Source organism: Cetorhinus maximus, chromosome 13 (assembly GCF_964194155.1).
Source record: "Cetorhinus maximus chromosome 13, sCetMax3.hap1.1, whole genome shotgun sequence".
In the NCBI taxonomy this organism is placed as follows: Eukaryota; Metazoa; Chordata; class Chondrichthyes; order Lamniformes; family Cetorhinidae; genus Cetorhinus; species Cetorhinus maximus.
In genome coordinates, this window is record NC_135891.1 from 17,024,418 (window position 1) to 17,050,665 (window position 26,248).

General features: G+C 38.5%; 1 protein-coding gene across 7 annotated transcripts in view; it reads left to right on the forward strand.

Annotated features, from left to right (window-relative positions):
* The first annotated feature begins 252 nt into the window (after nt 1-252).
* ift52 (intraflagellar transport 52 homolog (Chlamydomonas)) overlaps nt 253-26,248 on the forward strand; it is a 42,226-nt gene continuing 16,230 nt past the window's right edge. Inside the window, exons 1-8 of one of the 7 annotated variants that reach the window (XM_078555023.1) lie at nt 267-373; nt 13,379-13,437; nt 14,581-14,705; nt 18,687-18,774; nt 21,377-21,506; nt 21,602-21,677; nt 22,717-22,788; nt 25,958-26,084. In XM_078555023.1, the coding sequence (XP_078411149.1) occupies nt 14,587-14,705; nt 18,687-18,774; nt 21,377-21,506; nt 21,602-21,677; nt 22,717-22,788; nt 25,958-26,084 (612 nt within the window). In that variant the 5' untranslated portion in view covers nt 267-373; nt 13,379-13,437; nt 14,581-14,586. Of the gene's footprint in view, nt 374-13,378; nt 13,438-14,117; nt 14,190-14,580; nt 14,706-18,686; nt 18,775-21,376; nt 21,507-21,601; nt 21,678-22,716; nt 22,789-25,957; nt 26,085-26,248 lie in introns of those variants that run through there. The other 6 variants (XM_078555021.1, XM_078555022.1, XM_078555024.1 and 3 more) reach the window with 6 other exon arrangements.

Sequence of the window (26,248 nt, forward strand, 5' to 3'; positions counted from 1 at the left end):
TCTGTCCGAAGTCAGCCCATATGTTTCCAGTCTCATCAGTTCTGACATATATTTTCGTTACATATATATAAAAAACTATTTCACACAATTCGTCTTTGTGCCTTTTATGATTCCCACATTTTCTCCTTGCCCTGGCGCAGCTCCGACCGATTCCAGTCCGGCGATGAACGGCGCCTTCACCCTCTTAGCAACCGGAGGAGCGGCCACTAGTTATCCGGCTCAGGATGCAGCACGGCTCCTTGGTTACCGGCCCAGGATGCAGCGCGGCGCCTTGGTTACTGGCCCAGGATGCAGCGCGGCGCCTTGGTTACCGGCCCAGGATGCAGCACGGCTCCCACCAATGAAGGGGAGGAAGATGGTGCCGAGTTTACAGGTAGGAAACTGCGGGTGGACTAGGGTCCAGGCTTTTTAATTGTGGTGGTGCGGGACGCCCCTTGCTATTTGGGTTGGGATTTTTATGCCTGTCCAGCTACGGAGAGAGACCATCCGCTTATGAAGCCCCTATCTACATTGAGCATCTGTTGGTGAATAGTAACCATAGAGATTATGGTGGATCCTCTGATTTGCGAGCCATTTCCAACATTGCTTCCACCAATTCACTCACTCGTTGTTAGTTACGAGAATGAGTAACTTCACACTGAGAATCCTCCCTAAAGTTGATGATTTTGGAGGGAAAATATTTTAGTGGCACGTTGCAATGGTGTCGTGGGACGTTGACGGCGCTACATAAATTAAAGTTATCAATCATTTTTAAGAGGAGTTTCTGCCCATACAGATACAGTTGGTGATTATTGAAGATGTGAATTGTCAAACACAATCTCACCAATTTATGGCGTAGATTGTATTGGATTATATTAGCATAAATTTTTTTAATGAGTTGTCTTCCATTTGTGCATTGTGATGTTTTGCAGATAGGGAAAGGAATTCACAAACGATACTCACAATTGATTGTTCATGAAAGTTTGTCCTAGTTGTGTTGCTCATTGCTACAATATTATGTCATTCTTTTAAAGAAGCCAGCCATTTCAAATCTATATGAAGTACCTATTAAATCAGCAGAATTCATCCTGCTGGAGTTCGTAAGAATAAACCCCTTCCCTATCATCTATCTGGCTTTCTGGTCATAGTTTCTTATCTAAAATTGGCAAAATCATTTTGCCATGTAATGAATTATGGCTTCTATGAGCCACTGAATGTACAGGCTCTTGGACAAGCAGAAAGGAACATGATTTATTCAGTTCACAGCTGTTTCCAGTCTCCAGTGCTGCATACTTTCAGACTACTTGATCAAAGTACAACTGGAGTGTCACTTTTATCCTCCCCTGCTATTTGTGCTTCATACGTTGTCAATCACAAGGCTTGAGCCACCGTCTCTGCTTGAGAAATGTACACGTTTATGTTCTTATAAAAGTTCTTATCTAATTAACGCAGAAAGCCATTAGGGATTCACAAATATATTTAGTTTTTGAAATAAAATTTGAAAAGGACATTGCTGATGCTTATTTATGTCTGTTGGCGGACCAAGCAGAGGAGACCTGATGGGTTCAACAACCATGAAGACAATACAGCAACTACACATCTCGAGGTGTCAGCTCAAGTATAAGGGAACTGATGGCCTGAAACTCAGCTATGGGCAAATAACCCTTCTGTCTTGAGGACAGGCTCTTAAATTAAAGGCTAGAGGAAGGACATTCCCAACATAATATTTACAGCTTTGTGCAAGCTGCAGTTATGCCAGCCTGCGGAGCCGCTGTAGAGAAACACAGCCTAAAGTGTGGGATTAGCCTGAGCAAGCTGATTTTCACTTTAAACAGACTTAGTGCAGATGGATAGAAAAGTCCTACAGCAATGGGGAAGTAAGGAGAAGTGGCAGGTGCAAGATGACAGTGGCAGTCGTGCTTCAATCTTGCATGTAGGCAGCTCAGTGGTACGGGTCATTTGACTGTTTACCCAAGACAATATCATTCAGCAGCACCCTGTGTAACAAAGCAGCCTTCTCCAGTGGTAGCATAGCTTGCTCCAAATGAAGACAGGCCTCGAAAAGGTGGTCCAAACATTGTGTCTCAACTTACCTGGTTTGCTTACCACAGCCAGCGGGCATATCCTACAATGCTACAAAAGGAAGAAGAAACAAAACATCTTGAATCTGGCATGCTGGAATGTTCACACAATGTCAGATTCAGGTGACCACAGACACCCTGAAAAAACATTCCGCACTGGTAGCCAGGGAGCTCGTCCAGCTAGGCATTAACATCGCAGCTCTCGGTGAAGTTTGTTTTACAGAGAAGGGATCATTGACAGAGCACGGAGCAGGTTATACAGGGAAAGGTAAAGATGAATGATGCCTCTCAAATGTTGGATTTATTATTAAGAACTCCATTGCCAGCAAGCTTCAGAACCTCCCCCTTTGTTTTTCTGATTGACTCATGTGACTACAAATACTAATCGACGACAACTAGTTTGCCAACATTATCAGCATATTACTTCCAAGCCAATATAGTAGCCAAAGAAGGCTTCTACTGTGACCTGCTCAATTTACTACTGAAGGTTGACTCCATGGATAAGCTCATCATACTTGGAGATTTCAATGCAAGAATTGAGCATGACCAAGAGCAAGCTGTCTTGAGCAGACTTAGCATTGGTAACTGTAGTGATAATGATTTGACTTTGCTGGAATTCTGCATGGAGCATGAATTCAACATGACTGATTCTCTATTACAGCTGAGTAGGCTGATTCGAGCTAACATTGCTTTCAGAATCAAACCATCACCCAAAAGGAAAGGCCCACAAACAAGGAAACAATAAGAGTCCTTAATTCTGGTAGATTAAGTAGACTTAATCTACCAGAAGTAAAAGCAGTTTTCCAGAGCAAGCTTGAAGACAGACTCCACAGTGACCTGCAACTGAGCAGGAATAATCCAGCAGAGCAGTGGGAACATTTGAAATCTATCCTACCAGAAACAACTGCAGAAGTGGTTGGTTTCTCAACCAGAAGAAATCAAGATTAGCTACAATAGTTGCTTATATGGAAGCCTGCAGCCCTCTGCAAACCAACCTCTGAGTCATCCAAAAATAACTGGTGGACAGTGCTCACTGAGAGGATAAAATTTGTGCAGATATGGGGGATATGAGACCTTTCTATGAAGCCACAAGATCTCTATTTGGATCTTCCTACCAGGTGCAGGCAGCACATAAGCCCTGCTCATAATGAAGACAGCATTTTGCACCAATGGTCAGAACACTTCAAGAGCCTGTTTGGTGATCAGTGGTTGGTGCAGAAGATGTCCATTATATAGTCTCCCAGAGGGAAGTGGAGTCTGAGCTAGCCAAACCACCAGTTTATGAAAAGATCAAGACAACTACAGCACAACTAAAATCATACACACCCCCCCCCCCCTGGAATAGATGGGATTCCAGCTAAGTCTATAAACAAGGTGGAGATGTGATTTTTGGTGGACTTACATACTTGTTTACAGCCTGCTGGCGGAAAGGGAAAATTCCTCAGGACCTTCGAGATGTATTGTCTCCCTCTACAAAAACAAGGGAAAGAAATCTGACTGCATCACCTTGCCCCTCCATTGCAGGCAAAATCTTGGCCAGGGTACTTCTAAACAGACTTGTTCCAAAAATAGCTGAAGAAAGCCTCCCTAAGGTCAGTCCAGATTCAGATCCAGTAGGGGAACTGCAGACATGATCTTTGTGCTGAAACAGATCCAGGAGAACTATAGAGAACAAAACATATTGTAAAGGTCTACTTTTCTGGATCTCACCAAGGTATTTGATAGAGTCAGCTAGGACAGACTTTGGAAGATGCAATCTAGATTGGGCTCCTCTCAAAAGTTCCTCCCCATTCTCCATCAACTGCACGAAGACTAGAAAAGGTCAGATCGAGCAGAAAGGAGCCCTGTCCAACAGTTTCACTATCTGCAGTGGTGTTAAGCAAGGGTGTGTCTGGCACCAACCCTTTTCTCTCTTTTCTTCAGTATGTTGATTCAAGAGCCAAAGGCAGACTTGACAGAGGGTATATACATCCGCTTCCAAACAGACAGCAGTCTCTTTAACCTGTACTGACCACTGGCATGTACCAAAACCACAAGAGCTTATTGTGGAGTTTCTGTTTTCTGACAATTGTGCCCTTCTGGCGCACACACAGGCAATGCAGCTCATTGTAAACTGTTTCTCTGAGGCTGCAAATGCTTTGGTCTTACTGTTAATCTAAAGAAAACAGGAGTGCTTTACCAATCACAGCCCTGAGGACATTGCAATCCACTGCAGATCAGCATTGACAACAGCAACCTCAATTCTGTCCAGACAGTTTACCTATGTAAGCAGCATTATCTCAAATGATGCCACTGTTGACAAGGACATAGACAATCGACTGTCCATGGCCAACGTTTCCCTTTGCTCATCTCTCAAAGCAAGTAGGGAAAAACCATTCACTTCACATTTCTACCAAAATGGTTGTCGTCATCATCACCCTCTTGTATGAGTTGGAATCATGGGTCCTGTACAGAAACCAATGCAACTGCTGGAGCACTTCAGTCAAAATTGTCTTCAATCCATCATGCACTTCAGATGCCAGAACTACATCACAAACAATGAAATCCTCAACAGAACCAATCTGCCCAGCATTGAATGCATTCTCTTACATCGTCAGTTACCCTAGGCACATGTGTCATGCATGAGGATTCTTCAATGCAAAAGCAGTGCTTTTAGGGTGAATTATGCTCTGGTAAGTGAGACCGATGGTGCATCTTGCAAACACTTCCAGCTGAAAAGACAGCTCGCTCTGGCTAACATTGATCAACTGGTATGGGAGCAGAAGGCTGCGAACAGAGACAGCTGGCGTATAACAACCAGGAAAGCAGCCTACAAGTTTGAAATGCACAGATGTGAGGCTTCTGAAGAAAGATGCAGACAACAGAAGGAGTCTGCTTATGCCTGAGCCCTTCCAAACCAAGAATTCCTGTGCCCCCACTGCTCAAGAGACTGCACATCAAAAATTGGCCTCTTCAATCACCAACAATCTTGCAAACTACCACAGAGACAAAGCTTTCCCATGATTTTTGCTTGTGAAGTACCTGCCATCATTATGTTTAGGATAGTCATTCAAAGCTAATCTTTTTATTTATATCATTCACTCACCATACGTTCTCAGGATGTGAGCATTGCTGGCAAGTGTGGAAAAAGTTAGCATTTGACAATTCAATATAACCTTTTTTTAGAAAACCTTTGGGAATTTGCATTTTTATTTTCTGGTAGCTGGAAATCTTTCTTGCATAGATAATGTCATGTCAAATGTTACCATGAGGACACACATTTTTAACAAATGCAGGACACTTAAAGAAAGGTAACAGGATGATGTAAGTACATTCATGAATGTAGGGACTGTTTGCCAATATTTCCCCAAAATTTCCATACCAATTCTTCAACCCCTTGTTCTTTGATGCAATTTTGGTTTTTAAGATGGCACAAGTGTCAATTTCATGCCTTCCCTGAGTGACAATCGGGGTGGAAAATATCTAACTTGACCCAATAAACCTTGCTGAGGCTAAGGGAATGTGGGTCAGGCAGGCATAAAACCCTCTACATCACTGCAGTTCTGTGGATTGGGCTGGGGGAGGCATCCACCTCTCTTGTTTTGGCATCAGGAGATAAACAATATTCTTAAGTAGTTGAGAGATATCTGCACGAGCCAAGTCACAGCGGTAATAATTTTGCCTATCTTTATAAACTAATTGCAACAGAAATTCTCTTTATGAAATATTAATGTATACCATTTTGCCAACCGGTGAGAAGACTTCATTGACTTTAGTGTTGTGCCCCATCCCAATCCTAATGGATATAGGATGGACAAGGCAGAACACATTCCTTTGTGTCCTTACCTATCTCCAACCCTAACCTTTCCTTTTTCCTGAGGGCAATTTCAGCAGCGTGTAATGCACCTATCCATATAAATTGTGGTGAAAGCTTGGATACAGGGACTGACTGTTAGCTCCCTTTATTCATTTGTCAATTAAAATAACTGCAGTAGAGCTCAGAAGTTGTCCAAAATTTTCAGTCAGGTTTTCTCTTGATGCAGTTTACCACAGAAATCCTCCACCCTTGCACTGGCATGGCTGTCCAACAAAAGCTGGAGACTCCACTTCCTCTATGCTATTGACCATAAGGCCACATACACAGCCAGGTTGGTGGACTTCTCACTCCCATTGGAAACAGACTGTAATAAATCTTGGCTATTATCTCCAAAGGCTGAACCTGAACCATCAGCTAAATTTACACTTATCAAAAATCCAATGTGAATTGTTTTGGACCTTGGCATTTGAGACTCCAACAACATGTCACATTGCTTATTAGCTTCCCCTGCCAATACTTTTTATGGCTACTTTGAGCTTGAGATGTAAACCTGTCCTTGTAAGCCCCTAAGGACTTTAGTTCCCTGTTTTCACTATTTATCTGAAATAATGAAATGGAACCCTGTGTATAACCATGTTCATTTAACTTTTTAATCGGGTAATGAGTTCAAAGAGTTTTTGGCTCCATTTTATTCAACGGTTTGTAGGTGAAGAATTGTACTTGTATAGCTGTATATCATGTGCAATTATTATTGTAAAAAAATTGGTCTCCTACTTTTAACCTGAATGAGACATTTGTGAGATTAACCAACTTTCAAAATTGGGCATAAGTGCATGGTGGCCAACTTCTGGTACAAAACGCTGTGGTAAAAGAGTAAACATGAGTCCTGTGGCCTGCTCTCCCTCCAATTCATGCAATTTATGAAGTTGCAAGTTCCAGTTCAAGGCTGACAGGAGTGACGTTGACTTCCCCAAAGCAGGAAACTGATGTGGTCACATTAAAAATTCTGGTCTCTCTGGGTTGATTCCATTTGTTTCCCAAATGAAGGAACTTATTGATGGCTGCACTATAACAATGACTCAGTTCCAACCTCCAGAGCTTTTTACACCACTTACTTCCAAAGGATTCATCCACATTAGATAGCCGTTAAAGAGCTTACTTCTTTAATCATTTGAGAACCATGGAAATGGAATGTCAGGCCTGCTTCCCAGTGTTTGGGAATGAGAATCATCAGGTGATTAGTATTTTTACTAGGCAGGGAAAAAAACTATGCTGAGACTTTTAACAAGAATTCTATTATGCTTTCTATAACTATTTTGAAAAAGCTTTTGACCCATTTCTTCATAGTTTAGTGCATAACCTAACCATGCTGAATGTCATAAGATGTAGAGATTACCTGTGCAGTAAGGGACAAGCTGACTATAACTTCTCTACAATTTGCGAAGCATGCTAGCTCCAAATTCTAGTATTTCTATATTTCTTTCTCCACCTTCATTCTTGGTTTTGGACTTCTTTTTGCAGTAAGTAGTTAGTTACTTGGTAGTCATTGTATTTATCGTCAGTCCCTCAAACGTAGGATGTTGTCTGCCAAGCTTCATGATTTGTGTGTCCTCGAGTGACTCAGCAGGCCAATCCTGGAGCCACAGGTATTTGGGCAGAGAGGACAGAGTTGCCTCCAGGAAGTGTGGTCTCTCAAGCTTGGGTTCTGCACTCCCTCCTTCCACTTTCATCGCTTCTCCCCAGCAGAGTTTGAGGTCATTTTCCATATGTGTTGCAGCTTGTTGGATTAGGCACTCATGTGGCGCATTGGAGGCAAGTTCCTCCCAAGCACCAGTGTCAATTTGTCCCCTTTTCAGTGAGGCCTTCAGAGTGTCCTTAAAATGTTTTCTTTGTCCTCCTTGAGATCGGGTACCATCCTTAAGTTGTGAAAAGAGGATCTGCTTCGGAAGCCAATTATTTGGCCTGTTGATGCAGAGTCCAGACCAGAAGAGCTGGTTTTGCATGATCGTGGTTGTGATGCTGGAGGAATTGGCTTCAGTGAAGTTGCTGGAGTTTGTTCACCTGTCTTTCCACTTGACTCTGTGCATTCTGTGCAGACATTGCTGGTGAAAATTGTCCAGTGCCTGGGAGTGCCTTTAGTAGTTCTTGCATGGCTCTATACAATGGTTGGAATTGGACGCTGCTAAAGTATAACATTTCAGTATAGTACCATCACCTAATGGCAATAATTCAGTACTGCGTCATTATTAAAACACCCGTTTTCATAACAAGTATGTAGAAGAATTACTTTTTTTTAAAGAATCTTTTATGGGATTAGTACGTTCCAAATAAGAGCTCCTCAGTTTAAAATCTCATCTGCAAGAAGGTACATCTAACAATGCTGTACTTTCTGCGCTCCATGTAGTGTTAGCCGCATTGTAAAGAGTATTTACTCTTGACCCCAATCAAAAGCATTAGATTAGGAATCTTTAAGAAAATAATCTTTTGTCCTTTTAAGGTGTTTAAATTTCAAGTGTGTTTATCAGTATCTCTAGATTTTGTAGAATACTAGTTAGTATGAACAGAGGCTCTATCAATCTCATCCTTATCTCTTGCTCTCAAGTTTTTTGACTTTTATTACTTTAAATTTTGTAAGTGAAGATTTTCTGTTTTATTAATATTCATATTGTGATTTCCTTTTCCTGTACAATGTCAGAACTATTCTAGCTTGCAATTGTAGCCTGCAAAAGAAAGAATGAAGAAAAATTTTTTTGGTTTCACTTAATTTTCTTTCAATGATTAATTTTCTCCCCTCTTCATCCACCGTAAAGGATTGATTCCTCGCTGGGGTATAGTTCCATAGGCAAGGGTCACCATTGTTTATCTTCTAAACATTTGAAAAATAGGAACACAAGTAGGCCATTCGGCCCTTCAAGCCTGCTGTGCCATTCAATAAGATCATGGCTGATCTGTTTGTGTTACAAATTCCACATTCCTTAGGGAACCTATCTACCTCCACCTTAAAAATATTCAATGAGCCGGCCTTCACTGCCTTCTGAAACAGAGTTGCAAAGTCGCATAACCCTCTCAGAGAATTTCTCCTCATCTCTGTCCTATAAGGGTGACCCCTAATTTTAAAACAGTGCCCCATAGTTCTGGAATCACCCACAAGGAAACACGTCCTTTCCATGTCCACCCTGTTGAGACTGTTCAAGATCCCCTCACTCTTCTAAACTGCAGTAGAAACAAGCCCAGTCTGTCGAACTTTACTCCTAAGACAACCTGTTCATTCCAGATATCAATCTAATAAACCTCCTCTGAACAGCCTCCAATTCATTTACATCCTTCCTTAAATAAGGAGACCAAAATTGCACACAGTATTCGAGATGTGGTTTCAACAATGTCCTGTATAACTGAAACATAACATCCTTACTTTTATGTTCAATTTCTCTCATAATAAAGGATAATATTCCATTAGCCTTAATTACTTGCTGTACCTGTATACTAACTTTTTGTGACTCATACATTAGAACATCTAGATCCCTCTGCACCTTGGAATTCTGCAGTCGTTCTCCCATTTAAGTACTATTTTTTATTCTTCTTGCCAAAATGAACAACTTCACATTTTCCCACATTATACCCCATCTGTCAGATTTTTGACCTCTCACGCAACCTACCTATACATCTGCAAGTTCCTTATGCCCTCTTCACAACTTACCTTCCTACCTATTTTTGTGTCATCTGCAAACTTAGCTACCATGCCTTCACACCCCCCCATCTAAGTAATTGGTATAAATTGTAAAAGGTTGCAGCCCCAGCACAGACCCCTGTGAGACTCCACTTGTCATATTCTGCCAATCAGGAAAAGACCCATTTATGCATACTCTGTTTTCTGCCAGCCAACCAATCTTCTATTCATGCTAATATGTTACCCCCTACACAATTAACTTTTATTTTCCGCAATAGCCTTTAATGTGGCACCTTTTCAAATGCCTTCTGGAAATCCAAGTACAGTACATTTACAGGCTCCCCTTTATCCACGGTGCATGTTTTTCCATCAAAAAACTCCAATAAGTTGGTTCAACATAATTTCCCTTCCAGATTATCTTGAGTTTTTCTAAGTGACTAGCTATAACCTCTTGACCAAGTGACCATTATTCATGTGTGCATATGTGGCTATTTGACCACATAGATTAGGCTTGCCTGTGATGCCTATCGTCTGCCAATATCTGAATAGAATCATTGATTGGTACAGCACAGTGGAAAGCCATTTAGCCTGTGTCCTTTATCCCGGCACCAGGGAAACAACAGACTCAAGTCAGCAGCTGGACTTCCAAAATGTGTTGTTGGATGTATGCACTTAGAAACGTAGAAGATTTACATATGAAAGCCATTCAGCCCATTGTTTCTGTGCATATCCAAATATTTTTTAAATGTTGTGTGGGTTTCTACCTCTTTCACTCTTTCAGACAGTGAGTTCAGGACTCCTATCAACCTCATGTGAAAGAAAATTCTGAACTCCAATCTCATGCATCTGCCAATTAATTTAAATCTATCCCCCCCTGATTGCTGACTTTTCTACTAAAGGAATCAGGTCCTTTCTATCCACTGCATCTCAGCCCCTCCTAATTTTGTGCTCTTCAATTGAATCTTCCTTCAGTCGCCTCTGTTCCAAAGAAAACCATGTTAACCCATTCAATCTTGTCTTATAGCTAAATCCTCCATTCCTAGCAACATCCTCCTCATCTCTTCTGTGTCGTCTCAAGTGTGATCACATCCTCCTGTAATGCAGTGACCAGAGCTGTATGCCGTACTCCAACTGTAGCCTAACAAGTGTTTTATACTGTTCTAGCATAACCTTCCTCCTCTTATATTCTATGCCTCAGCTAGTAAAGGAAAGTATTCCACCTGCTTTCTTAACCACCTTATTTACCTTAAGTGACTGTGGACAAGCACAGCAAGGTGCCTCTATTCCTCTGCACTTCTCAGTATTTTACAATTTGCTTTGTATTCCCATGTCTTGTTTGCCCTACCTAATAGCATGACCTCACACTTCTCCGGATTGAATTCCATTTGTCACTTTTCTACCCATCTGACCGTTCCATTGCTATCTTCCTCCAGTCTATTTTTGGTATCATCTGCAAACTTCTTAATCATGTCCCTGACATTTAAGTTTAAAACATTGATATAGCATGAAAAGCAAGGGACCTAATTTTGATACCTGGGAATCCTCACTGGAAACAACCTTCTGGTCACAAAAACACCCACCTTTTATTTCCAGTCACTGAACCAGTTTTGGATCGCACTTGCTCTTGGATCCCACGGGCTTTCACTTCTCTGATCGGTCTATATGTGGGACGTCATCAAAAGCCTTGCCTAAAATCCAGTGGACTAGATCAAATACACTAATCTAATCAACCCGCTTGTTACTTCTTCAAAAAAATTCAATCAAGTTAGATGCAATCTTCCCTCATCAAACCCATGTTAAATGCCCTTGATTAATGTGTGCCTTTTTAAATGAAGATTTATACCGTCCCTCAGAATTTTTTCCAAGAATTTTCCCACCAACAAGGTTAGGCTGACTGGCCCCTAGTTACTCGGCCTATGCCTTCCTCTCTTTTTAAACAACGGTAACAGTCCTTCAGCACCACGTTTGTATGGAGGATTTGAAAATGATGGCCAGAGCCTCCGCTATCTTCTCTTTAGAACCTGGAATGTGTTTCATCTGAGCCTGTGATTTATCTACTTTCAAAGATGCTAAATCCTGTAATATTTCCTCTCTTGCTGTGTTTATTCCATATAATATTTCACAGTCCTCCTCAACTATAACATCATCTTCCCCTCTTTTGTAAAGACATGTGCAAATTATTAATTGAAAAGCATGCCTTCGTCTTCCACCTCCACACGCAAGTTGCCTTTTTGTTCTCTAATCAGTCCTACTCTTTTCTTAGCTATTACCTTGTTCTTCAAATATATATATAAAACAACTTTAGTTTTTTCTTGATTTTACTTTGCAATATTTTTTCCTGCGCTCTCTTTTCTTTCCTAATTTCCTTCTTAATTCACCCCTGCATTTTCAATACTCTAAGCTTCCTGCAGCATTGAACTCTCGGTATCTGACCTAAGCTTCTCATTTCATCTCATATCCTACTCTGTATGGTCTTTGATGTCTGGGTAGGAGAGGAGTCTAGATTTGGGAGTCCTACTCCTTTTCCTTTCTGGAAACTTATTTGCTCTGAACCCTCTATTTCCTCCTGAATGCCTCCCACTGCTCTATACGTTTTAAAAGGGTATTTAATGAATTTAAACAATTTAATTTGGTTGCATGCAGCCTATTTACTGGAACCTGAATTACTCCTTTAAACTTATTCTCTCCTACAGAGATATAACCATCAGGCAAAGACTCAAACACTGAATTAGCAAATAAGTATTTTTATATTCTTTCACAGAATGTGGGTGTCACTGGCTAGGCCAGCATTTATTGCCCATCCATAATTTCCCTTGAGAAAATGGTTGTGAGCTGCCTTCTTGAGCCACTGCAATCCATGTGGTGTGGTTACACCTACAGTACTATCAGGAAGGAGTTCCAGGATTTTGACCCAGCGACTGTGAAGGAACGGCAATATGGTTCCAAGTCGGGATGGTGTGCAGCTTCAATGGGAACTTGCAGGTGGTGGTGTTCCTATGTATCTGTTGCCCTTGTCCATCTTGGTGGTAGAGGTTGCAGGTTTGGAAGTTATTCAAAGCTTATTGATTATAAGCAAAATGAAACAACAATACAATCAATCATCACTCAAACTTATCAATCATCTACAAACTAATTAATCAACTTATTCAATGAACTAAAACTTATCAATTAACTAATAAGAGAAAATAAAGGCAAAGTATACTTATCAACAAAACTCTACAGACTTCACACTTTCAAATGGGTGATAAATCCAAAAGAAGTGGACAACAACCTCTACTCTTTATGTCATAACTCTCAACTGCCCCTGAAAAGCACTACTCCTTCCTTGGGATCCACGCTGACAGGATAACTCTCAACTGCCCAGGCCCAGTACTACAAACACAAATCCTCAATGACAGGGAAAGTCTCCACTATCCCCAAAGTTCTACAAACACGATGTCCATGCTGACAGGGATTCTCGCTTCTGTCCCCAAAGATCAAACTGGTTTCCCTTACACACAAAATGGTACCTGCACTCTTTTTTTTTATATATACCTAGAAAGTGTTGTAACCCACCTTAGCCAATGTTGTTGAAGATTGTTAATTGGTCAATAATGTTGTAAAGGTTCATTTTCACTGGTTCTAGCCAATTGCGCAAATTGCCTTTAAACTTAAGACAGTGCCTTTAGGCTATGTTTCTTATCTTAGTGTCTTTGCAAGCATTCAATTCATTCACATCAGAACCTCAGCAGTCAGGGTCAGTGTGTTCCCATGGAGAGGATTTCTCTTTCTATCTAATTCTTTCATACTGATGTTAGTGGAAAAATACAGAAATCCGACTTATTTGATTATTAATTACTTATCCTTCAATTACAGGGTAATTGAGGTATTTCCTCACACAATCATCTGTTGCTTGTCGGTGAATACGACATCAGGTTAGTTTCTGAGATATAATTGTTAGCAGTATCAACTTGGCACTTTTTCTGCCCACGTTAATATAAAATGACAACTTGACCAAGTTGATTCTTTGCAGGCTACATGATTATATAACAAGCCCATAATTATAATAATATGGTCAAGTTTAAGCAAGCACACTAAATTCTATTAAAATAAAATCCAAAATCTAGGTCAATTTGCAGCTCTGACACTGATTTACCTTCAAGTAGCTATTTCCACACCACTTTTGCCAAATCACATCTCAGCTTGATAAAATTGGCCTTTTCCCAATTTAAACCTTCTACTCTGGGTCTATCTTTGTCCTTTTTTCTAAATACAGTAAATTTAACTGAATTACAATCACTCCCTACAAAATGCTCTCCCACTGATTCCCTTCTTTCTGCTCAGCTTCATTTCCTAAAAACTAAGCCCAGAATTGCCTCTCCTCTTATTGGACTTGTTACATGCTGGCTAAAACAAAAGTTCTACTGAATGCATTTCAAGAATTCTGTGCCCCCTATACCTTTTACACTGATTTTATCACAGTTAATATTAGGATAGTTGATATCCTCTACTACAACTGCCTTATTGTTTCTGCATCTCAGCAATTATCCTACATATTTGTTCTTCCAAAAAGGTGGTATTGTAACAGGATGTCAACCATGGTTGATTTTACCAAATCCCTAACTCGGGAATACTCTGGCCAATGTGACATCTCAATGTAGTCTCAGCTGAGTGCTACAATTGCAAGGTACCTCCGGATAAAGATGGGATCTTCCTAATCTGTACCATTCAGTACTGTACTAACCAGCTATTCACTGGTTAAATTCATTGAAACCTGAGAGATAGGGAGACAACACTTTAATACAGAACATGTAATTCAGTATGCTGTGATTAACTATACAGTAGTTAATTTGATTGTCAGACATGTATCTTAAATAGCAGTATTAATTTTGTACAAACTGAACCATGGCCAAATTCACAGATGTAATGTAGCTTATATCTGAAAATACAGGTGTTCATTAGCTTTACCTTACTTTTGGAAGGGTGGCAGGTATGTGGTTATGTTTGAATTCAAATTCTTGCTTACGCTTTTAGCATTGTGGAAAAATGTGATCAGCAGATAGGTTGTCTTTTTTTAGGAAACCATGGAGAAAGATCAGCGAAATACTATAGTTTTTAATGCATCAAAGAAAGAACTCTTTACTGCCAGTTGTGGGTACAAGTCGTTGCAGAAGAAACTACGGACCAACTGGAAGATACAAAGGCAGGTGTTTGTTTACATTTTTAACTTGTAATTACTTTATTTGAGACCCACCTTAGATATTCATGTTTTTAAGTCAAAGCACTTTTCCTATGCTTTAAGTACTTTCCCAAGCTGTAGACAAAACTCCGAAGATCATACTATTTGATTCTACACTTGAAATACACTAGGCTCTAGATTACACCAACTGATGACAGATACCACGCTGACAAACCATGTGACTGTAACTGAAATAGAAGTTTACTAAACAGAAAGAAAATCGATAATAGATTTAGTTAGTTTGCAGTACTTAGTTTTGCTTCAAAACATTTAATGCTATTAATATAACTGCTTTCTTCAGTAACTTAAGCATGGAGCCATGGTAAAAATATTTACACCAGCGTTGTCCATAGGAATTGCTGATTAGCCATGGGTATGGCTCCAGTGACATTGTTTTCATCACATGCATCATTTTTAGTAAGAAATATCTTGCATAAATTCACATAAGAGGTAAATATGCTTCACATGTTCATATACCTAATATTTACCGCTATTCAGTAACCAAGGAAATAGAGCACTCAACAATTAAAAAATACTTGCACATTCGGTTTCTGGCTATCATTATCATTTTACCAACAAGCTCAAAGTTTAAACCACACACACAAGTTTGCGAAGAACATTGAGATCATGTGCCCAATAACAGTGTCTATTATTAAGCTTTATTTGCTAATCAGAAATGCAATTTGCTATATCTGTATTCCAAATTCATCACACGTAGCTAATAGCTAATTTATTTGATTACAATTGCTTTACCTGTTACTGATATCTAATGGAGAATTCTATTAGCTCCATGTACATAATAGCAGGTAGGGACAGATGGAGCACTGCCAGTATTGAAGATTCAGAAGAGACTGAAGGTTCTTTTTGAAGTCTGGCTAATACAAAAGGATAGGCAAAAAAATACTGACATTATTAGTCAAAAATAGATTTCAAAGACACCTATACTGTAGAACAGGTTGACTTGATCCACACACCTCATATCCAATTAATGATGTTACAGAGACGCAGATAAGCCCAGAAGATAACTGGCTGGCTTGCCACTTGATGCAGTTGTCCAGCATCTTACAGATAGCATGACTCCAGCATTGTGAATAGTCAGAAAACAAAACTTCATTTCGCATAAGTAGTTCAAAGACATGCAATTTCTCATATAATTACAGGTGCCAGAGAATCATTGTCATTTTCAGTTATTTGAGTTAGGGAAGCTAAACAGCTAGTTATAAATATTTAATCACTCTATCTTTTAAACTCGTAATACTAGAAAACTATGAACTTCTAAAAAAAAATAATATACATACAAAGAATTTTTTGCAGATCTGAAACAAGATTGGTATGTCCATCACTGATGTTTCAGAGACATTGGATCATGACATTGAAAATAGTTCAACCTGTGACTATTCTCTGGTTTGGAATTCGTATATATTGTGATGGCCCATGTACTTTTGGGGAAAAAAAAACTATGTTTTATGTTGGGATGATTGTCCCTTTAAGAACTAGGTTTGTCTTAAAGATTTCTTATAAAAAGCAGCTGGCTGCCAGTAATTGATCATGTGATCAAGCTGCCTAAGAGATAAACAATAGGGCAAAATGGGTCAACCAGAAGTTAATTATAGGGGTGAATAGGTTCTGTGCTCAAGCAGTTTGGGTTTAGTTTAGTGCAAGTTGGCCAGTGAGGACATTTCTTTCAAGCAGGATTCAGTTGAAATCCTGGTCGTTGGCTAAAAGGGATTTTGAAAAATCCTTGATAATGGAAGGACTTTACTAACAATGAGTTGGATTTCTGGGATAGCCAAGCTGAGAAGAGAGTTGGTTAGTTGAAGAACTTTGGAACCAGGGGAGTTTTGACCTAAAATAAAAACAGAAAATGCTGGAAAAACTCAGCAGGTCTGACAGCATCTGTGGAGTGAGAAACAGAGTTGTCAGAGCTGCTGAGTTTTTCCAGCATTTTCTGTTTTTATTTCAGATCTTCAGCATCCACAGTACTTTGCATTTATCTTAGTGTTCTGACCTAAGATGGCTATGCGTAAGAGGTAAGCAAAGCCTCTGTTGAATGGGGAGTCTACATTCGTGGAACAGTTGGGGGAGATTTGAAGGAACAACCTTGGCAGAAGTAAGTGGAAGTCCCAAGAAATCTTAGTCCTTATATGAATCTTTGAAACAGTACTCAGACCAAGTGATCAATTTTTCAATTTTGTATGAGTATCCGACTTGAGTCATATGGGGTGTAAGTCAAAAGGGTGTAGAAGGAAAGTTGAGTTAAAAAGTTCGGTTTAAAGTATAAGCATCTGTGTTCATTGTACTTTGAATATCTTTAATGTAGCTGTTTAAGATAGAATGTAGCTATTGACGCTCATGCTCTTTGATTTTTGTGTGTAGTAAAATTCTTTGATTTAAATCATGAACCTTGTGGCTTCATTCTTTTAGTAAATAATTGGGTTTTCGGATTCTAAAAAGAATATATATATATATATATATATAGTTACGATCCAGTTAGGAACTGTTTACATTTAAAGAGAAATCTGAATATGTGTTTAACCAATAGAACTACGCCACAACGTTTCACTTATTTTTAACAAAACGCAAACTTTATTGTGTATATATAAGACTTGCACAAAACAAGCATTAATTTGACAATATGGTTTATAATTACATATGTTTTGCACTCGGGTTTAATTCTTACTTTTCCCCAAGAATTCTCTTATACTTTATGGTATATTTGAGTTATTTACTTCTGTCGGGACCACCCATAAGTATGCCACAATCCTCTGGAGAATTCTCCTCGGCTCTAGCTATTTCCGGAGGTAAAACTTTATTTTACCATCTCTTGACTGTGGGTGCCTCAGTCCCTTGTTCTGATTACCTTTTCAATACTTCCAAACTAATCTGCTTGTTGCTTTCTTTGCCACAAGATTATGTGAGACCCACTGTAGATTCTTTTGCTAGTTTCAAACTAGCCAATCTTCCAGCTTCTGTTCCCTCACTTCCTTTAAACTGAGATTAAGCCTCACTCGCATTCCACAAGGATAATGATGAAGTTAGTATTTTTACTCTGTTTACAGGGCTGGTCTATCTAACTATCATGTACTTTAGCTATCTTCTCTCAGTGAGCTGCAAATCATACAAGGTTGTTCCTTCACTGTCGCAGGGTCAAAATCCTGGAACTCCCTCCCTAACAGCACTGTGGTTGTACCTAAGCCACCTCGACAGCAGCAGTTCAAGAAGGCAGCTCACCACCACCTTCTCAAAGGCAATTAGGGGATGGGCAATAAATGCTAGCCTAGCCACCGCCGTCCACATCCCATGAACAAATGAAAAAAAACTGCAACTAACTCTCAGCAAAAAAAATCGAGATAAATTAAAAGCAGAAAACTTTCCTAAGCTGCACTTATCTCCATGATGATGTAGCAAGCTCTGGGCTGTCTTGAAACCAATCTTTAGATTAATTATCCATCATTTACAATTTCTTCTTCGATCTGATGAAGTAAATTGTATTTACAACCTTTCAGGTGTTTACTGAATTTAAACTAATCTAGCTCTAACTCCCAAAACAAAAACATCGTCTGGACTGCCACTCTTACAAAGATTGCAGACATCACATTTCCAGTTCTTTAGCTAAGTAAGCCCACCAGCTGTTTTATGATCTTACCTTTCTAGCTGTTAAGCTCTTAAGGTAACTTAGCCATCAAACTTTTGAGTGCAATAGACTCCAAGCTTGATATAATTTCATTTATCTTACATTCTACAGTTAAACTTTAATTCTTAAAACTAAAAATTATATACTAAACACAAAACCATGAACTTAATGTTCACAACAATGTCTAGGGTTAAGATTAGTGTCACTGCTAAAGACCACCAAGTAAATAAGTGCATATGCTTTAACGAGGTTGTATTGGACATGTTTTTGAGAAAATAATTTCAGACTTAATGCATTCTTGTGTTTGACAGTTTTAAAGATGAAATCACAGAAGAGAAACTGATAGGTGTGAAACTGTGGATCACAGCAGGACCCAGAGAAAAATTCACTGCTGCTGAAGTAAGAAAGAGCATTAATTCTGTAAATGAAGTTTACTGTATTCAAATTGATTTTGCGAGTATTTGACAGTTTATGATCAGTGTTATAATCGCCATGGTGGAATTGTAAGCCAACCAAGTACTGAATGACCCCCAAATGATGAAATCACCAACAAGATTCCAATTTTTGTAACTTTTACTTTAACACAACTTGGAACCAAAGCAAATTAAACATGAATGAACAGGCAAATGATACTTCAAATAAAAAGGTAAATTTCACTTTTAATAGTCAATACAACAAAGATACGTCTTACACCACCATAAGCATTCGCATCACTCCCCACACAGATGTGGCACTACATAGCTACACAGTTTCACAATATGCTGTTCTTTATTCATGCAGGATAGGTCAGGAGTCCTACCCAACAACAGCTTTCATCTCCGAGTTTCGTGGGTATAATTATTCAAAACAAGGCACACTTCTACGAATTCTCTCCGTCAGGTCACGACAGTCCTGATGGTGTAGCTTTTCAGAGTTCCTTTTCAATTGACCAAACAATAACACCCCAGTTCACCGTTTGGCCACTTTTATGGATAAGTATCCAACTCTTTAGCATCTCTGAGCTATTTACACAGTTTTCTAAATTTTAGACCTTTTCTTTAGCCAGCTTGTATATTGCCTCCTAGAGCTGTCTCCTTTCCCGCCAAATGGAAAAACTGACCTCTTCTTGAGAGTGAATTCCTTCTCCCCACAAGAATTAAGTGTGTTCCTCTTTCTGTCTCTGTCTGCTTTCTCTTTATGTCTGCATCTGGGCCTTCACCCTCCAACTCTTCTGCTTGTAGCTTTCCTTTGTGTCTGACCACACTCCATCTCTATCTTAACTTCCTTCCTGTTGGTACTGCTTCCAGGTCAAGGGTCGCCAGGACACATAGGCCAGTATTTCTTATAACCCAAGAAAGATATAATTGATTCCTTTAAATTGATACAAACTCTGAAAAGTCCTTTTCAAATATTCTTAAAAACAATTACAGGTTCCACAGACATTTTAAAGAAATTACAAATGTTCCTTACTGTACTACTTCCAGTTCAAAGGTTGTCACAATAGTCACAAAAATAAATGACAAGTTTATTTAAGCTCCAGAATTCTATATAGCATCTTATTTTAGATTTTAAGATGTTCCTTTTTTTTAAATTATAGGAAACCAGCTATTTCTGATAAAACTCCTGATAGATATAGCTTGCATAATAAACTTCTATTTATGTCAAACGAGTAAACCACCTGGGAACAGGAGTAGGCCATTCAGTCCCTCAAGCTTGTTCTGTCATTCAGTTAGATCATGGATGATCTGTACCTCAACTCCACTTACCCACCTTTGTTCCATATTCCTTGAAAGTCTTACCTAACAAAATCTTTTATTTTCAGTCTTTCAATTGACCAATATCCACAGAAGTTTTGGGAAGAAAGTTCCAAATTTCCACTATCCTTTGTGTGAAAAAGCCTCCTTGATTTCACTCCTAAATGGCCTAGCTCTAATTTTACGATTGTGCCACCATATTCTACATTCTATTTATGTTTATATTTTTTTATATTTATATTTGGAGATGCATCTAGCAAAATTGAATTTCTTGATCATTGAGAAACACATCAGAAGACTTTTACCCAAATGTCATTGTAACCACCCCCCATAGATTTGAAAATTCCACCATTCAACAATTTTTATGACTACATTTTATTTCCTTTTCTGTTTGCAATGGTTTTTTTAGTTTTTTAAAAATATAATTAACACTTGCACAAACCAATGGTTAATAAAATGTGTCCAGTTGCATATATAATAGTAGCTTGGAAACTATGATTAACTTTAATGATATATGTATGCCCATGTGTATTTCATTGTCTTAGTACATTTCTTACAAATCATTTCCTGATAATTTCTGTTAAGGTGGTGCTATGGAAAGGTACATATTTGTGTAAATTATAATTACTGAATTTGTGCTTTGCAGATATTAATAAACAAGTGTTTGATAATGTACAAGAAAATCTGTGCGTGTTTGTAGTTAATTTTGGTGCCTAAGTGCTTCAGCACTCCACCGTAAAGTTAAAATAAAGAAATGCAGGCTAATTTTATGGACCCTGTCAAACAAATTCAAAGAACATAGTCCTCAGTTGAGCTTTCACTGCTACACTATTTATTTGAAACGTTACTGGACCGTAAATCAGTAAACCAGGACCGTAAGATTAATACTGATTAAGTGCATTAAGTAACGGGTATGTGACTGAGAATATGAAATGATGTGATAGGCTAATGAAAACTTTCTAGCACAAACACATCAAACATTTGCAGGCTTCTTACAAATTGCCTCCTAATAAACACTGAAGTGAAATCCCTCCTTCAATGAAAAGCTGGTGAATGATCTTTTTCTCTATATCTAATGTCCCACTTACAATACATTCTCGTCAAAAATATGTTTCAAGATTTTAAACTGTAAGCTAATCGTTTGTGTGCTACTGTACTTACTATATAATCGTTGCGAACCTTTTCAAGCAATGATTGGGACCAAAGTTTTATTTTGAAGAATTATCTGCATTTCAGATTTGATGATTGTATTTTTTTTCTTTTTCCAGCTTGAAATATTGAAAAAGTACCTAGAAAGTGGAGGGCGTATTCTTGTGATGCTGGGGGAAGGTGGAGAATCTAAATATGACACCAATATAAACTTTTTGTTAGAGGAGTACGGAATTATGGTAAATAGTGGTGAGCATCATAACTTTTCTTTAAGTTCTATTTTTCCATTTGTATCTTTCTGTATAAGGGTTTAAATCATAATTTTAAATATCTTTGTCCTCAAGATGCAGTTGTGAGAAATATGTACTACAAATATTTCCACCCTAAAGAAGCATTAATATCAAATGGAATTTTGAACAGGTAACCTTATGTTTCACCTACAGCTTAATCTAATCATTTTTATTCTACCTGTGTGATGCTACTTGTGAAGTACTTAGAGATACTTTACATCTTTAGTTGATAAATTATTTTGGGGAGGAGAACAAAATGATATTCCAGTGATTCAGTTGATGATTTCAGAAAATACATTCTGATTTTATCCCATTAATCATCAGTTTTTGAGAACAGAGAATGTCTTCTGCCCATTTTTTTTTCCATTCAAGTTTTTGATATTTATGTACCTAAATTTTAAGGGGGAAAGGAAATCCTTTCAGTTGTACTAATTTTCCTCATCTCGGTTGCTACTGAGCTTGTGTTGAGATCACGCTCTATTGGCCAACCCATGTTTTCTGTCATGGCAAGTGCTCTCAAATTATGATTGGACTTCCTTGCTAACTTGCTTTCAGACAGAAAAGTGGTAACACAAAGAAAAATGTGGAGGCAAAAAAATTATGCTTTGCTGAACAGTAAAAATTCAGTAGTTAATGATTAAAACTAGGGTGCCACTTCTCCAATGGCTTTTGTGTTTTGAAAAATTGCTTGCTTCATCATTGACAAGGCACACATCTTGCCTGTTCACTAGATAAAACAGAATTCCCAATATTAAAATTACTGCAGCCTATAAAATGGACCACAGATTGACAAATGACCCTACTCCCAAATGAAAAAGCTTGTTAACTAATTTTTTTAAAATTGAAAGGGTTTCATTTCGATTAGCCTTTTCAGTAACTTGCCCTTGCAAACAGCAATATATTGCTTGGCAATTTTAAAACCATTTACTGCCATAAATTTATAACACTTAATGCAGAACTTTATATAATCCTGCAATCAGAATCCCAAAAGTTATAACTGTGTGGGATGACGATGAGGAAAGAGAGATTTGGTTATGGATCCTAAGTTTTGTTTTCTAAAATGTATACGTGGAATTTGATCTTGTGTATGTTGATTATATCTTGAGTTTGCTTTGGTAAAGGTGCTACCCCTCCAAATGAGATTATGGAAAATTAATTGTTGTTCACAGAGAAATTAGTCGAGCTGCTGGGAAATCTGTGCCAGGTGTGATGGATGAAGACAACAATGGCAACAACTTACAGTAGGTTTTGCAAAAGTCAACAAATAGAAGCCTGGTTTCTGTCCCACAGAATTGTAATCTACTACTTACTCTGTTTATGTGGTAGTCTTGCTTAATAATCGCTTATGATTTGAATACAGGAATTGACCACTTAAAAAAAAAGCATTGCAGAGAGGCATTTTAATGGAGTTCATTGAGGATGTCACTAGCAGAATAGATAAGGGAGAACGAGTGGATGTGGTGTATTTGGATTTTCAGAAAGCTTTTGATAAAGTCCCACATAAGAGGTTAGTGTGCAAAATTAAAGCACATGGGATTGGGGGTAATATGTTGGCATGGATTGAAAATTGGTTAGGAGATAGGAGACAGGAACCAGAGAGTAGGAATAAATGGGTCTTTTTCAGAGTGGCAGATGGTGACTAGTGGGGTACCACAGAGATCAGTGCTTGTGCCCCAGCTATTCACAATATATATCAATGATTTAGATGAGGAAACCAAACGTAATATTTCCAAGTTTGCTGATGACATGAAACTTGGTGGGAATGTGAGCAATGAGGAGGGTGTCAAGAGGCTTGAAGGTGATTTAGACAGGTTGAGCGAGTGGGCAAATACATGGCAGATGCAGTATAACGTGGATAAGTGTGAAGTTATCCACTTTGGTAGGAAAAACAGAATGACACAGTAGTATTTAAATGGTGATAAATTGGGAAATGTTGATGTACAAAGGGACAAGGGTGTCCTTATACAACTATCACTGAAAGCAAGCATGCAGGTGCAGCAAGCAGTTAAGAAGGCAAATGGTATGTTGGCCTTCATTGCGAAAGGACTTGAGTACAGGAGCAAGGATGTCTGCAGGTGTACAGGGCCTTTGAGACCACACCTGGAGTATTGTGTGTAGTTTTGGTGTCCTTACCTGAGAAAGGATATACTTGTCATAGAGGGATTGCAGCGAAGGTTCACCAGACTGATTCCTGGGATAGCAGGATTGTCGTATGAAGAAAGATTGGGCCGACTAGGCCTGTATTCATTGGAGTTTAGAAGAATGAGAGGAGATCTCATTGAAACATATAAAGTTCTGACAGGGATGGACAGACTGGATGCAGGAATAATATTTCTGTTGGCTCTGGTTTTGGGGTCTAGAACAAGGGGTCACAATCTTAGGATACAGGGTAGACCATTTAGGACTGAAGTGCAGAGAAACTTCTTCACTCAGAGGGTGATGAACATATGGAATTCTCTACCACAGAAGTCTGTGGAGGCCAAGTCACTGAATATATTTAAGAAGGAAATAGTTGGATTTCTAGACTCTTAAGGGCACCAAGGGGAGAGTGCAAGAATACGGCATTGAGATAGAGGATCAGCCATGATCATATTGAATGGCGGAGCAGGCTCAAAGGGCCGAATGACCTACTCCTGCTCCTATTTTCTATGTTTCTAATAAGCAAAACTACAGTGTAACAGAATGCACATGTGGTAGCTACATTGAAAATAAAGACAAAAGAATTTGCTTTTAAGATCTTTGATGTCCCAAGTGAACCCTAAAGCACTTAGCAACCAATTAATTACTTCCAAGGTGCAGCAACTGTATTACATAAGCAAAATAATGCATTTAATAACAGAATTTGACAGACCGATTTAATGAAATTTGAAAGATAACTTTCCCTGATTAATGCTGTTTATTAATGGAACAATAATAAAAATCAAAACACGTAATTAAGGAGTGTTAATCACATGATAAGCTGTCAATGCAATAATTTAGCTGTCTCCCAAACTGAACTTTTATCCATTCTGCCACGTGCTTGTACAGCTACTCTCTGTACTATTACAATTACTTTTTTTTGTGACAAAGTAGATTAGTGCTCTATTGTATTGTGCCGTAATGTAGTAAGTTATAAGTTGGTGATTGCCAATTCCATTTTAGTCCCAGTGCAAAGTAAGAAAATGTGAAATAGAATAGTTTTTTAAAGATATATTTTGACAATTGAAATGTGTAATTATGTATCATAATCACACTTGTTCAAATTGAAAACAAAATTGTAGCATTATGCTACTCATCAATAACAAATGGGTAGCCATTGTTTGAAAATGTAGTATTTAATAGATTTCTGGAAAACATCTTCATTACCGTAAGTCACGGCGTGTAAGTCACCCTGGCATCTAAGACAACCCATTATTTTTGGCCCAAAAATCATGTTTTAGCATATACCCAACATATAAGTTGACACCCTCCCCCTTTTCAGCCACAACATGCTATATACTCACATTAGTAGTCAGTCTCAACTTTTCACCTCACAGGTGGGTGTTTTTACTTGCTGATACCTTATAGCTGGGTGCAAGGCATCAAGCAGGCGTTACGGGTGAAGATACACAGGAGTTTAAGACATGCCCACACAGAGCAAACCTTGAATGGCAAACGACATAGATAGCAACTACCCACACCCTCGCCAGCAGTTCACTTTTATACTCAGCATATAAGTCTAATATGACTTCAGAATGAATCCTGGTCAAGTTGTTTCCCCACCCTCTAACTCCACTTCACTTCAATACTGTGCTTTGTCTTGACTCCTCATGCACAACACCATGGGAGATGAAGTAGCATATCAAAAGGTTTTGCACTTCTAACTACTCTGCCCATTTCTAGGAAAGCAGCAGTTAAAGGCATTATGAAGGAGCGACATAACTGACACTACTCAATGAACTTGCAACATTGCAGTATCTATTGAATACTTTCAACCGATCAATTACTTACTTTTTCTTCTTTGAAGATACTAAGAAAGTTATTTTTGTTAATGTTTTTATCATTGTTTACAATACACCTGAGAAAAAAGCCTTTCCGTCAAAGATCTGATTATGTTTTTTTGGGTGCCTTCATTTTCATTCTGAATAGTTTCAAATTGTTGATATAAGGTTTTCAAGTTTCACATTAACTGAAGGTGTCTTTCCATCCAATTGTTAAATATTGAAAAAATATTATGGCAATTTGTGAAACTGAGCAAAATCAAATGCTTTCAGTATTTTATTTCTGTTGGAATATCTGCTCTTTTGTAACTTGTATTGTTTTGGAGGAATTTTTTTGAGGCATCACTGACTTATATGCCAACATCTACAGTATTTGGTTATGAAAAATACTATTGACAAGTTGACTATCTTCTTGAACTTTTAGTAATGTCGTTGTTGTTATGTGCCACAGAGCCCTAACGTTTGTTTATCCATTTGGCGCAACACTGAGTGTAATGAAACCAGCCGTTGCAGTGCTGTCGACAGGTTCTGTGTGCTTTCCCCTCAACAGGCCGATTCTGGCATTCTACTATTCCAAGGTACTGTTTCAAATCACATATCCATTATATATTTAAAACTCTTGCATCAGTAATATTTCAGTCTCCAAACTTACTATTGTGTCAACTCTTTTTTTCACTAGAAATTCCTATGTCTCATTTATAATGGAAACCACCTTTGAAACTTGTCATTCACTAATGAAACT